The sequence below is a fragment of the Oncorhynchus mykiss genome, chromosome 15 (genome assembly GCF_057628025.1).
Source record: "Oncorhynchus mykiss isolate SJ-2025 chromosome 15, ASM5762802v1, whole genome shotgun sequence".
Taxonomy (NCBI): Eukaryota; Metazoa; Chordata; class Actinopteri; order Salmoniformes; family Salmonidae; genus Oncorhynchus; species Oncorhynchus mykiss.
Genome location: NC_143036.1, coordinates 85,951,680 through 85,968,042, shown reverse-complemented (window position 1 = coordinate 85,968,042; position 16,363 = coordinate 85,951,680). Strand labels below are relative to the sequence as shown.

General features: G+C 42.4%; 1 protein-coding gene across 1 annotated transcript in view; it reads right to left on the bottom strand.

Annotated features, from left to right (window-relative positions):
* Positions 1-13,197, bottom strand: part of ntf3 (neurotrophin 3) — a 111,331-nt gene extending 98,134 nt beyond the window's left edge. The window contains exon 1 of the mRNA XM_036972737.2: positions 12,950-13,197. Within this exon, the coding sequence (XP_036828632.1) occupies positions 12,950-12,967 (18 nt within the window). The 5' untranslated portion in view covers positions 12,968-13,197. The remainder of the gene's footprint in view (positions 1-12,949) is intronic.
* Between the last annotated feature and the right edge of the window lie 3,166 nt (positions 13,198-16,363).

The window sequence follows — 16,363 nt, the reverse complement described above, 5'->3', positions numbered from 1 at the left end:
GGTCAGTCTGAATACCAACTAGTGAGAAGTTTACACACACACCTTCATAAGGTCAGTCTGAATACCAAACTAGTGAGAAGTTCACACAAACACCTTCATAAGGTCAGTCTGAATACCAAACTAGTGAGAAGTTTACACACACACCTTCATAAGGTCAGTCTGAATACCAACTAGTGAGAAGTTCACACACACACCTTCATAAGGTCAGTCTGAATACCAACTAGTGAGAAGTTCACACACACACCTTCATAAGGTCAGTCTGAATACCAACTAGTGAGAAGTTCACACACACACCTTCATAAGGTAAGTCTGAATACCAACTAGTGAGAAGTTCACACACACACACCTTCATAAGGTCAGTCTGAATACCAACTAGTGAGAAGTTTACACATACACACCTTCATAAGGTCAGTCTGAATACCAAACTAGTGAGAAGTTTACACACACACACCTTCATAAGGTCAGTCTGAATACCAACTAGTGAGAAGTTTACACACACACACCTTCATAAGGTCAGTCTGAATACCAACTAGTGAGAAGTTTACACACACACACCTTCATAAGGTCAGTCTGAATACCAACTACTGAGAAGTTTACACACACACACACCTTCATAAGGTCAGTCTGAATACCAACTAGTGAGAAGTTTACACACACACACCTTCATAAGGTCAGTCTGAATACCAAACTAGTGAGAAGTTCACACACCTTCATAAGGTCAGTCTGAATACCAAACTAGTGAGAAGTTTACACACACACCTTCATAAGGTCAGTCTGAATACCAAACTAGTGAGAAGTTTACACACACACCTTCATAAGGTCAGTCTGAATACCAACTAGTGCCAAGTGTGTAGGAAAGGCCTAACAGTCGGAATCGGTCCCCATGTGTGGAATGCCGTTCACCTATTTAACTTATCGCCTTTAAGCACGGCACAATACTGCACATTCCTCACGTTGTTTAACCTGTGGGCTCACTGTTGCAATTATCACTTTCCTCTCTCTCAACCAATGGGCCTTCTCTCAACCAATGGGTCTTCTCTCTCTTAGCCAATGGGCCTTCTCTCTCTTAACCAATGGGCTTTCTCTTTCTCAACCAATGGGCCTTCAACCAATGGGCCTTCTCTCTCTTAACCAATGGGCTTTCTCTCTCTCAACCAATGGGCCTTCTCTCTCAACCAATGGGCATTAATGTTGGGATGTATTGATATGTTAATTTACCCTCGTTCTCTCACCTGCTGTTTTTCTCCACCACCTTCCCACAACCACCAGCTATAACAACCTTAAACAACCTCTTAGAACTACCCATCCTGGATCCGGTATATTTGTCATCAGCAACGCTGAATAGCATAGTGCAACAGTCAAAAAATATTACTAGAAAATATTCATATTCATGAAATCACAAGTGAAATATAGCGAAACACAGCTTAGCCTTTTGTTAATCATCCTGTCGTCTCAGATTTTGAAATTATGCTTACAGCGAAAGCAATACAAGCATTTGTGTAAGTTTATCGATAGCCTAGCATAGCATTATGTACACTTAGCATCAGGAAGCTTGGTCACGAAAATCAGAAAAGCAATCAAATTAACCTTTGATGATCTTCGGATGTTTTCACTCACGAGACTCCCAGTTAGACAGCAAATATTCCTTTCGTTCCATAAAGATATTTTTTATATCCAAATACCTCCGTAAGTTTGGTGCGTTATGCCCAGGAATCCACCGGAAATAGCGGTCACGACAACGCAGACAAAAATTCGAAATTATATCCATAATGTCGACAGAAACATGGCAAACGTTTTTTATAATCAATCCTCAAGGTGTTTTTCAAATATCTATTCGATAATATATCAACAGGGACAGTTGGCTTTTCAATAGGACCGGGAGGAACAACGGCCGACTCTCTCTTTTGCGCAAAAATCACTATGAGAGCCCCCACCTGACCACTTACGTAATGTTCACGCTCATAGGTGTACCTGTCATCACATCATCTGGCTCTGAGGATCTTCCGTTGGAGGCGAGGCCATTCCCCAAACGATCTCGTAAAATGTTCTATTGCATTCAGCCTTTGTTGTTCATTCAGCTAAGCCTGCCTGTACTGGACTGACCTTTACTCTACTGTAGTAGAAAACAACCACCATCTACAGTCAGTCTATCTACACTACAGAGATACATTGTCCATATCCTTCACTCTGCTGAAGTAGAACACAATCACCATCCCTATAGTCAGTCTATCTACACTACAGAGATACATTGTCCATATCCTTCACTCTGCTGAAGTAGAACACAATCACCATCCCTATAGTCAGTCTATCTACACTACAGAGATACATTGTCCATATCCTTCACTCTACTGTAGTAGAACACAATCACCATCCCTACAGTCAGTCTATCTACACTACAGAGATACATTGTCCATATCCTTCACTCTACTGAAGTAGAACACAATCACAGAGATTATTATAGAGATATAATGTCCATATCTACACTACAGATATAATGTCCATGTCTACACTACAGATATAATGTCCATATCTATACTACAGATATAATGTCCATATCTACACTACAGAGATTATTATATAGATATAATGTCCATATCTACACTACAGATATAATGTACATATCTACACTACAGATATAATGTCCATATCTATACTACAGATATAATGTCCATATCAACACTATAGATATAATGTACATATCTACACTACAGACATAATGTCCATATCTACACTACAGATATAATGTCCATATCTACACTACAGACATAATGTCCATATCTACACTACAGATATAATGTCCATGTCTACACTACAGAGATTATTATATAGATATAATGTCCATATCTACACTATAGATATAATGTCCATATCTACACTACAGATATAATGTCCATATCTACACTACATATATAATGTCCATATCTACACTACAGATATAATGTCCATATCTACACTACAGATATAATGTCCATATCTACACTACAGATATAATGTCCATATCTACACTACAGATATAATGTCCATATCTACACTACAGATATAATGTCCATATCTACACTACAGATATAATGTCCATATCTACACTACAGATATAATGTCCATATCTACACTATAGATATAATGTCCATATCTACACTACAGATATAATGTCCATATCTACACTACAGATATAATGTCCATGTCTACACTACAGAGATTATTATATAGATATAATGTCCATATCTACACTACAGATATAATGTCCATATCAACACTATAGATATAATGTCCATATCTACACTACAGATATAATGTCCATATCTACACTACAGATATAATGTCCATATCTACACTACATATATAATGTCCATATCTACACTACAGATATAATGTCCATATCTACACTATAGATATAATGTCCATATCTACACTACAGATATAATGTCCATATCTACACTACAGATATAATGTCCATATCTACACTACATATATAATGTACATATCTACACTACAGATATAATGTCCATATCTACACTACAGATATAATGTCCATATCTACACTACAGATATAATGTCCATATCTACACTACAGATATTATTATATAGATATAGTGTCCATATCTACACTATAGATATAATGTCCATATCTATACTACAGATATAATGTCCATATCTACACTATAGATATAATGTCCATATCTACACTACAGATATAATGTCCATATCTACACTACAGATATAATGTCCATATCTACACTACAGATATAATGTCCATATCTACACTACAGATATAATGTCCATATCTACACTATAGATATAATGTCCATATCTACACTACAGATATAATGTCCATATCTACACTACAGATATAATGTCCATATCTACACTACAGATATAATGTCCATATCTACACTATAGATATAATGTCCATATCTACACTACAGATATAATGTCCATATCTACACTATAGATATAATGTCCATATCTACAATATAGATATAATGTCCATATCAACACTACAGATATAATGTCCATATCTACACTACAGATATAATGTCCATATCTACACTACAGATATAATGTCCATATCTACACTACAGAGATTATTATATAGATATAATGTCCATATCTACACTACAGATATAATGTCCATATCTACACTATAGATATAATGTCCATATCTACACTACAGATATAATGTCCATATCTACACTACAGATATAATGTCCATATCTACACTACAGATATAATGTCCATATCTACACTACAGATATAATGTCCATATATACACTACAGAGATTATTATATAGATATAGTGTCCATATATACACTATAGATATAATGTCCATATCTACACTACAGATATAATGTCCATATCTACACTATAGATATAATGTCCATATCTACACTATAGATATAATGTCCATATCTACACTACAGATATAATGTCCATATATACACTACAGATATAATGTCCATATCTACACTATAGATATAATGTCCATATCTACACTATAGATATAATGTCCATATCTACACTATAGATATAATGTCCATATCAACACTACAGATATAATGTCCATATCTACACTATAGATATAATGTCCATATCAACACTACAGATATAATGTCCATATCTACACTATAGATATAATGTCCATATCTACACTACAGAGAATATTATATAGATATAATGTCCATATCTACACTACAGATATAATGTCCATATCTACACTATAGATATAATGTCCATATCAACACTACAGATATAATGTCCATATCTACACTATAGATATAATGTCCATATCTACACTACAGATATAATGTCCATATCTACACTACAGATATAATGTCCATATCTACACTACAGATATAATGTCCATATCTACACTATAGATATAATGTCCATATCAACACTACAGATATAATGTCCATATCTACACTATAGATATAATGTCCATATCTACACTACAGATATAATGTCCATATCTACACTATAGATATAATGTCCATATCTACACTACAGATATAATGTCCATATCTACACTACAGATATAATGTCCATATCTACACTACAGATATAATGTCCATATATACACTACAGAGATTATTATATAGATATAGTGTCCATATCTACACTACAGATATAATGTCCATATCTACACTACAGATATAATGTCCATATCTACACTACAGATATAATGTCCATATCTACACTACAGATATAATGTCCATATCTACACTACAGATATAATGTCCATATCTACACTACAGAGATTATTATATAGATATAATGTCCATATCAACACTACAGATATAATGTCCATATCTACACTACAGATATAATGTCCATATCTACACTACAGATATAATGTCCATATCTACACTACAGATATAATGTCCATATCTACACTACAGATATAATGTCCATATCTATACTATAGAGTTTCTTCTACTGATATAATGTACATATCTACACTATAGATATAATGTCCATATCTATACTATAGAGTTTCTTCTACAGATATAATCACCAAGTCAGCCTCCTTATGTCCTCACTGTGATTGTTCTCTGTTCTGGGGCGTCATGTGATGGGGCTGCATAAATATGTGGTCATTCACCTTCATACCACATGATGTTTCCCTGCTCTGCTCTGTTCTGCACCTCAGGACACACTGACACCCACAGCAGTATGAGGGTATAACTGTGTCCCTATATGGTACAATATGTAGAGACATGTTTCTGTGGAGTCTCTAGATGTCCATAAGTATGTCCACATGGTCCTATTAGTGTGTAAACCGTTGGGACTGGGCCTTGGCCAGGTATGCCCACTACAATAGCCTGGTTCTGGTGCCAAGCTGGTTCTGCTCTCTTGCCCAATACACATGGAACTGTCATGTTTGACTTTACAGTGACATTAGTGACGTTGACAGCCATGGAGTTGGCAAGATCACAAACAGATCTGGGACCAGGCTAGTGAGTCTACTGCTGCAATACAAACAGATCTGGGACCAGGCTAGTCAGTCTACTGCTACAATACAAACAGATCTGGGACCAGGCTAGTCAGTCTACTGCTGCAATACAAACAGATCTGGGACCAGGCTAGTCAGTCTACTGCTACAATACAAACAGATCTGGGACCAGGCTAGTCAGTCTACTGCTACAATACAAACAGATCTGGGACCAAGCTAGTCAGTCTACTGCTACAATACAAACAGATCTGGGACCAGGCCAGTCAGTCTACTGCTGCAATACTAATAAAGTTGTTAGTGTAAACTTCACAGAGAGCTTATGGTTCATGGTTTCTGGTACAGTAGGTCACATGAGCTGCGTTTGACATTACATACCACCCTCTCTTCAAAGTTCCTCTCCTGTCACATAGTTTGGTAAATTGAATTCCATTTTGCCATTTGAAGATAACGTAGGGCTCTATTCAATCAGACCCGCTTTAGCCAACATCCGCATAGGGGTTGTTTTGACGGTCTCTGAGGTGGAAGAAACTGCCTTAGACCTGTCAAATCCACAAGTAGCTCCCAGCTTTATACCTAAAGCATCCTTACTGACTGACTTCATTGTCCCCATGGGGAAATGTTGTTGCAGTGTCATGTACACGTTTAAAGTTTAAATACAAAACAAAATTGACAAAACAACTTTCATAACAGTTACATACCAATAAAACATGTTTTTAAAGACTAGCCTGCTGGCCTTACTGGGTCTATAGGAACATTAGCCTGCTGGCCTTACTGGGTCTATAGGAACATTAGCCTGCTGGTCTTACTGAGTCTATAGGAACATTAACCTGCTGGTCTTACTGGGTCTATAGGAACATTAGCCTGCTGTTCTTACTGAGTCTATAGGAACATTATCCTGCTGGTCTTACTGAGTCTATAGGAACATTATCCTGCTGGTCTTACTGGGTCTATAGGAACATTAGCCTGCTGGCCTTACTGAGTCTATAGGAACATTAGCCTGCTGGCCTTACTGAGTCGATAGGAACATTAGCCTGCTGGCCTTACTGAGTCTATAGGAACATTATCCTGCTGGTCTTACTGGGTCTATAGGAACATTAGCCTGCTGGCCTTACTGAGTCGATAGGAACATTAGCCTGCTGGCCTTACTGAGTCTATAGGAACATTAGCCTGCTGGCCTTACTGAGTCTATAGGAACATTAGCCTGCTGGCCTTACTGAGTCTATAGGAACATTAGCCTGCTGGCATTACTGAGTCTATAGGAACATTAGCCTGCTGGCCTTACTGGGTCTATAGGAACATTAACCTGCTGGCCTTACTGAGTCTATAGGAACATTAACCTGCTGGCCTTACTGGGTCTATAGGAACATTAGCCTGCTGGTCTTACTGAGTCTATAGGAACATTAACCTGCTGGTCTTACTGGGTCTATAGGAACATTAGCCTGCTGGCCTTACTGGGTCTATAGGAACATTAGCCTGCTGGCCTTACTGAGTCGATAGGAACATTAGCCTGCTGACCTTACTGGGTCTATAGGAACATTAACCTGCTGGCCTTACTGAGTCGATAGGAACATTAGCCCGAGCTATATAGGAAGGATATCACACCTGGCACAAATTATTGTCTATTTGTGTTTTTCCTGCTGAGGGGTGTCCTATACCTGCACCCAGAGGGGAGTAGTTCAAAGTCCAGGTACAGAGGGTGGCTTGGGTCTAAAATTATTTTTTGAGCCTTGCTGAGGGCCCTGACCTTAAAGATCTCATCCAGGTCTGTCTGTTTGACTCCAAGTACCTTGCAGAGGGTCCTGACCTTAAAGATATCATCCAGGTCTGTCTGTTTGACTCCTAGTACCTTGCAGAGGGCCCTGACCTTAAAGATCTCATCCAGGTCTGTCTGTTTGACTCCAAGTACCTTGGGGAGGGTCCTGACCTTAAAGATCTCATCCAGGTCTGTCTGTTTGACTCCTAGTACCTTGCTGAGGGCTCTGACCTTAAAGATCTCATCCAGGCCTGTCTGTTTGACTCCAAGTACCTTGGGGAGGGTCCTGGCCTTAAAGATCTCATCCAAGTCTGTCTGTTTGACTCCAAGTACCTTGGGGAGGGCCCTGACCTTAAAGATCTCATCCAGGCCTGTCTGTTTGACTCCAAGTACCTTGCTGAGGGCCCTGACCTTAAAGATCTCACCCAGGCCTGTCTGTTTGACTCCAAGTACCTTGGGAAGGGCCCTGACCTTAAAGATCTCATCCAGGCCTGTCTGTTTGACTCCAAGTACCTTGGAGAGGGTCCTGACCTTAAAGATCTCATCCAGGTCTGTCTGTTTGACTCCAAGTACCTTGCAGAGGGCCCTGACCTTAAAGATCTCATCCAGGTCTGTCTGTTTGACTCCAAGTACCTTGGAGAGGGCCCTGACCTTAAAGATCTCATCCAGGCCTGTCTGTTAGACTCCAAGTACCTTGGGGAGGGCCCTGACCTTAAAGATCTCATCCAGGCCTGTCTGTTTGGCTCCAAGTACCTTGCTGAGGGCCCTGACCTTAAAGATCTCATCCAGGCCTGTCTGTTAGACTCCAAGTACCTTGGGGAGGGCCCTGACCTTAAATATCTCATCCAGGCCTGTCTGTTTGACTCCAAGTACCTTGGGGAGGGCCCTGACCTTAAAGATCTCATCCAGGCCTGTCTGTTAGACTCCAAGTACCTTGGGGAGGGCCCTGACCTTAAAGATCTCATCCAGGCCTGTCTGTTGGACTCCCAGTATCTTGCTTGCTGTGGTGATAATCCTTTTCAGCATATTTCTCTGGCTGACAGTGGCATTGCCAAACCAACAAACAATACAAAAAGTTAAAATACTCTCAATGAAAGATTTGTAAAACACAGTCAGTATAGTACAGTCTATATTAAAATACCCCAGCTTTTTGAGAAAGTACAGTCTCTGTTGGCTCTTTTTGTAGATCAGGTCTGTACATTTACTCCACTGAAGCTTATTGTCCAAGACGACACCCAGGTATTTGTATTCCTCTACAATTTCTATATTCTGACCTCTGATAGATGTTGCAGAGGCAGGTGTTGTACGCTTCCTGAAGTCTATGCACATCTCTTTGGTCTTGTTGGTATTGAGGACCAAGTGTGATTCCTCACACCACTATACAAAGTCATCTAGGACCGGGCCATGATGTTCCTCGTCATCATACAACAGGCTGATCAAGGCAGTGTCATCAGCAAACTTAACGAGGTGTCGGCCAGGATGGGAACTAGTACAACTATTAGTGTACAAGATGTACAGGAGTGGAGACAAAACACATTCCTGAGGAGAGACTGTTGGTGGTGGAGTGGAGACAAAACACATCCCTGAGGAGAGACTGTGTTGGTGGTGGAGTGGAGACAAAACACACCCCTGAGGAGAGACTGTGTTGGTGGTGGAGTGGGGACAAAACACATCCCTGAGGAGAGACTGTTGGTGGTGGAGTGGAGACAAAACACATCCCTGAGGAGAGCCTGTGTTGGTATTGCGTATTGTCGACACATGGGGACCTAAAGCGGACATTGCCCATTGGATGGCCTCTCAGAAATCCCATGCAGCCTTGTTTTCAAGTGCAACACTGGAATGTGATGTAATCTACACCTCCATTAGGATAATAGACATCCTCATTATTACATCAGAATGTGATGTAATCTACACCTCCATTAGGATAATAGACATCCTCATTATTACATCAGAATGTGATGTAATCTACACCTCCATTAGGATAATAGACATCCTCATTATTACATCAGAATGTGATGTAATCTACACCTCCATTAGGATCACAGACATCCTCATTATTACATCAGAATGTGATGTAATCTACACCACCACCACCTCAGAAACCTGGCCGGGTGGTGCCAGAATAACAACCTATCCCTCAACGTAACCAAGACTAAGGAGATGATTGTGGACTACAGGCAAAGGAGGACCGAGCACGTCCCCATTCTCAATGACGGGGCTGTAGTGGAGCAGGTCGAGAGCTTCAATTTCCTTGATGTCCACATCACCAACAAACTAGAACGGTCCAAACACACCAATACAGTAGTGAAGAGGGCACTACAAAAACCTATTCCCCCTCAGGAAACTAAAAAGATTTGGCATGGGTCCTGAGATCCTCAAAAGGTTCTACAGCTGCAACATCGAGAGCATCCTGAACGGTTGCATCACTGCCTGGTACGGCAATTGCTCGGTGTCCGACCGCAAGGCACTACAGAGGGTAGTACATCACTGGGGCAAAGCTGCATGCCATCCAGGACCTCTACACCAGGCGGTGTCAGAGGAAGGCCCTAAAAATTGTCAAAGACCCCAGCCACCCCAGTCATAGACTGTTCTCTCTACTACCGCATGGCAAGCGGTACCGGAGTGCCAAGTCTAGGACAAAAAGGCTTCTCAACAGTTTTTACCCCCAAGTCATAAGACTCCTGAACAGGTAATCAAATGGCTACCCGGACTATTTGCATTGTGTGCCCCCCAACCCCTCTTTTACACCGCTGCCACTCTCTGTTTATCATAGACGCATAGTCACTTTAACTATACATTCATGTACATACTACCTCAATTGGCCTGACCAACCAGTGCTCCCGCACATTGGCTAACCGAGCTATCTGCATTGTGTCCCACCCACCAACCCCTCTTTTACACTACTGCTACTCTCTGTTCATCATATATGCATAATCACTTTAACGATACCTACATGTACATACTACCTCAATCAGCCTGACTAACAGGTGTCTGTCTGTAGCATTGCTACTCTTATTTTCAAATGTCTTTTCACTGTTGTTTTATTTCTTTACTTACCTACACACACACACACACACACGCACACACACACACACACACACACACACACACACACACACACACACACACACACACACACACACACACACACACACACACACACACACACACACACACACACACACACACACACACACACACACACACACACACACACACATTTTTCCGCACTGTTGGTTAGAGCCTGTAAGTAACCAGTGCTCCAGTGTCAGTAAGCATTTCACTGTTGTATTCGGGGCACGTGACAAATACACTTTGATTTGATTGGGATCATAGACATCATCATGGGTGGTTCAAGCCCTGAATGCTGATTGGCTGAAAGCCGTGGTACATTACACCATATACCATTGGTATAAAAAAACATACTATTTACTGGTCTAATTATGCTAGTTACCAGTTTATAACAGCAATAAGGCACCTCAGGGGTATATGGTCAGTATGCCATGGCTAAGGCTGTGTCCAGGGACTCCGCATTGTGTTATGTTGACCACATACCACACGTCATCGGCCTTATTGCTTAAATAGCCTGCCTACACTTTCTAACGCGAGTGGGAGGGGTGTGGGCGTGTGGCTTGATCCCAAGAGCAGCTGTTAACCAATTGGATAACTCCAACCTCAACACCACCAAAATATCCCTATGCCAGTGTTTACTATCGCTAGTTAACTCTTGATCTGATTGAATCTAGGCCTTCAATATTTTGTGTGGAATTGATACTTGTTATTGAAATTTCACATGTAAATCTAATTATTTTTCAACACAAACCCTCACAGAGATTGGAAGTGACCATTTGAGGAGAACATGATTGAGTTGACTATGACATGGTGTGGGCTACAGTAACGTGGACATGGTGTGGTAGCCGAGGCCTACCAGCTACTGGCTCTGTGGTGAGGTTACTGTAGCACAGAGCCAGGCTGTGCAGTACTGTACTGGTGTAGCCTATGCTGTGGCCATGTTCTGCCCTGTTGAACCACTCATCTTAATTCCCAGTCCTCCTCAAATCAGATGCGCTCTGCATCAAAGCCAGTATTTGACAGATGCGTATAGGTCTGTAGTCTGAATAGTAGTAGAATCCCTACAGCGCTGTACCAGACACAGGACCACCCCGACGCTGCGGTGGAGGCCCGGTCAGACCGATCAAACTACCAGGGAACCGCTTCTCTCTCCCTTATTAACACTTCACCACCACCCGAGCCAGGGCAATAGCCAATCCCATCTATTCCTCAGATTTGCGGGATTATCCATTTCAGGGATTGTCTGCTATCTCTGTCTGTGTTTAGGGCATTCCACATTATAACATTCAAATAACTCATTCACTGCGCATCACGCAGCCGCAAATGTTTCCCGGGACAAGGTGCCCGTTGGCTCTAATTATAATGTTCACTTTCTCATGCACAAAGACTGTTGAGCTGACAGACACGCTGACAGATTGACAGGCTGAACGCATCATGCTTTATTGTTTCAGTTGTAGAGCCACACTGACTTTATTTCCCCTCTGAGGGCGTCAGGGAAGTTGGATGTTTGATTTCGTTCATTTAAAGCGCGACCAGGAATTCCACAACATATCCACTCTATGTACAGTAGTCTACTTCACATTCTTCCGTTGAACATAATATATAATGTGTGTATGGCAGGCTACGTGTTGGAATAGCTGAGCCGCAGACCAGCCCTGTCTATTGTCTACCTGAGGTATAGAAGGAGTGTATTCCGGGGAGGTAAGGAGTGAATTTGCCCGTACTGGTTTTCTGTTCACCCCCGGGGCAGCGCTCAGCGCATAGCGTTACACATTCCGACTGGGTCTACCCATATGATGGACTTCCTTTACCGAGCCTCAAAACACATTCTACACAATACTAGGCTATTATTCAACTGTCGTATTGAAGGAAATATATAATTTATAATTCAATCCCTTCCATGTATCCAAACCATACGTTTAGATGTGGTTTTAGAACAGTTTTACAACAGTACAACCTGTACTATATCAGCTGCAACGGTAGCTACCAACTTCACAACAGATCAGGTTGATATATTTCACTCTTTCGTTGTTTTCCTCGTTTTAATTCCACGTTCTCCTTGAAAGACGCCGCTCGGTCTGTCACTCAAGACACGGTCGTGTCACAGCGACTGAGTTACAAATCAAAACAATATCAGTTGAGCCAGTAAAGTTGTTTTGTAAACGTGTCTTACCGTAATAAAGGTAACCATAGCATCGGTGTGTAAATATCCAGCAGAGCCGACATGGAGGTGCTGATATATACAGAATCCTTTTCGAAACTTCCCACTTTAAAGCGCACCGCCTATGCGTGCTACTACAGTCCTGCTTTCCCGAAGAGAGTAGTGATCTCTCTCTCTCTCTCTCTCTCTCTCTCTCTCTCTCTCTCTCTCTCTGTGTGTGTGTCTCTCTCTCTTTCTCTCTCTCTCTCTTTCTCACTCTCTCTCTCTATGTCTCTCTCTCTCTCTGTGTGTGTCTCACTCTCTCTCTCTCTCTATCTCTCTCTCTCTCTCTCTCCCTCTCTCTCTCTCTCTCTCTCTCTCTCTCCCTCTCTCTCTCTCTCTCTCTATGTCTCTCTCTCTCTCTGTGTGTGTCTCTCTCTCTGTGTCTCTCTCTCTGGTTGCATTCGTAATCTGCAGCTCTGACGGACAGATGGCTGCTGGCCTATGTGCTTTAGAGAGGCAGACGCCTGCCCGTCGGAGCTATGGACATCGACTAGGACAGATACCGATAACTAACTCCTGCATATACAGTAAGGCTCTCCCTATCACAAACATCCAGGGCTCTCACTAACCCTAACATCCAGGGCTCTCACTAACCCTAACATCCAGGGCTATCACTATCCCTAACATCCAGGGCTCTCACTAACCCCAACATCGAGGGCTATCACTAACCCTAACATCCAGGGCTATCACTAAACCTAACATCCAGGGCTATCACTAACCCTAACATCCAGGGCTAACCCTAACATCCAGGCTCTCACTAACCCTAACATCCAGGGCTATCACTAACCCTAACATCCAGGGCTATCACTAACCCTAACATCCAGGGCTATCACAAATTCTAACATCCAGGGCTATCACAAACCCTAACATCCAGGGCTATCACAAACCCTAACATCCAGGGTTCTTACAAACATACAGGGCTCTCACTAACCCTAACATCCAGGGCTATCACTAACATCCAGGGCTATCACAAACCCTAACATCAAGGGCTATCACTAACCCTAACATCCAGGGCTATCACTAACATCCAGAGCTATCACTAACCCTAACATCCAGGGCTATCACTAACATCCAGGGCTATCACAAACCCTAACATCAAGGGTTCTCACAAACATCCAGGGCTATCACAAACCATGAACATCAAGGGCTATCACTAACCCTAACATCCAGGGTTCTCACAAACCCTAACATCCAGGGCTATCACTAACCCTAACATCCAGGGATATCACTAACCCTAACATCCAGGGCTCTCCCTAATAGCCAGGGCTATCACTAACCCTAACATCCAGGGCTATCACAAACCCTAACATCCAGGGCTATCACGAACCCTAGCATCCAGGGCTAACACAAACCCTAACATCCAGGGCTATCACTAACCCTAACATCCAGGGCTCTCCACAACCCTAACATCCAGGGCTCTCCACAACCTTAACATCTAAGGCTATCACAAACCCTAACATCCATGGATCTCACTAACCCTAACATCCAGGGCTCTCCTTAACATCCAGGGCTATCACTAACATCCAGGGCTATAACTAACATCCAGGGCTATCACAAACCCTAACATCCAGGGCTCTCACTAACCCTAACATCCAGGGCTATCACACACCCTAACATCCAGGGCTCTCCACAACCCTAACATCCAGGGTTCTCCACAACCTTAACATCTAAGGCTATCACAAACCCTAACATCCATGGATCTCACTAACCCTAACATCCAGGGCTCTCCTTAACATCCAGGGCTATCACTAACATCCAGGGCTATAACTAACATCCAGGGCTATCACAAACCCTAACATCCAGGGCTCTCACTAACCCTAACATCCAGGGCTATCACACACCATAACATCCAGGGCTATCACTAACCCTAACATCCAGGGCTATCACAAACCCTAACATCCAGGGCTATCACAAACCCTAACATCCAGGGCTATCACAAACATCCAGGGCTATCACTAACATGAATGGCTATCACAAATCCTAACATCCAGGGCTATCACTAACCCTAACATCCAGGGCTCTCACTAACCCTAACATCCTGGTCTATCACAAACCCTAAAATCCAGGGCTCTCACTAACCCTAACATCCAGGGCTTTCACTAACCCTAACATCCAGGGCTATCACTAACCCTAACATCCAGGGCTATCATTAACCCATCCAGGGCTCTCACAAACCCTAACATCAAGGGCTAACCCTAACATCCAGGCTCTCACTAACCCTAACATCCAGGGCTATCACAATCCCTAACATCCAGGGCTATCACGAACCCTAACATCCAGGGCTATCACTAACCCTAACATCCAGGGCTATCACTAACCCTAACATCCAGGGCTCTTACTAACTCTAACATCCAGTGCTCTTACTAACCCTAACATCCAGGGCTATCACAAACCCTAAAATCCAGGGCTATCACTAAAATCCAGGGCTATCACTAACATGAATGGCCATCACAAACATCCAGGGCTCTCACTAACCCTAACATCCAGGGATATCAATAACCCTAACATCCAGGGCTATCACAAACCCTAACATCCAGGGCTAATACACACCCTAACATCCAGGGCTATCACAAACCCTAACATCTAGGGTTCTTACAAACATACAGGGCTCTCACTAACCCTAACATCCAGGGCTATCACTAACCCTAACATCCAGGGCTATCACTAACATCCAGGGCTATCACAAACCCTAACATCAAGGGTTCTCACAAACATCCAGGGCTATCACAAACAATGAACATCCAGGGCTATCACTAACCCTAACATCCAGGGTTCTCACTAACCCTAACATCCAGGGCTATCACTAACCCTAACATCCAAGGCTATCACAAACCCTAACATCCAGGGCTATCACTAACCCTAACATCCAGGGCTATCACTAACATCCAGGGCTATCACAAACCCTAACATCAAGGGTTCTCACAAACATCCAGGGCTATCACAAACCATGAACATCCAGGGCTATCACTAACCCTAACATCCAGGGTTCTCACAAACCCTAACATCCAGGGCTATAACTAGCCCTAACATCCAGCGCTATCACTAACCCTAACATCCAGGGCTCTCCCTAACCCTAACATCCAGGGCTATCACGAACCCTAACATCCAGGGCTATCACTAACCATAACATCCAGGGCTATCAATAACATCCAGGGCTATCACTAACCCTAACATCCAGGGCTATCACTAAGAGTAACATCCAGGGCTATCACTAACCCTAACATCCAGGGCTATCACTAACCCTAACATCCAGGGCTATCACTAACCCTAACATCCAGGGCTATCACTAACCCTAACATCCAGGGCTATCACTAACATCCAGGTCTATCACTATAACATCCAGGGCTATCACCTACCCTAACATCCTGGGCTATCACTAACCCT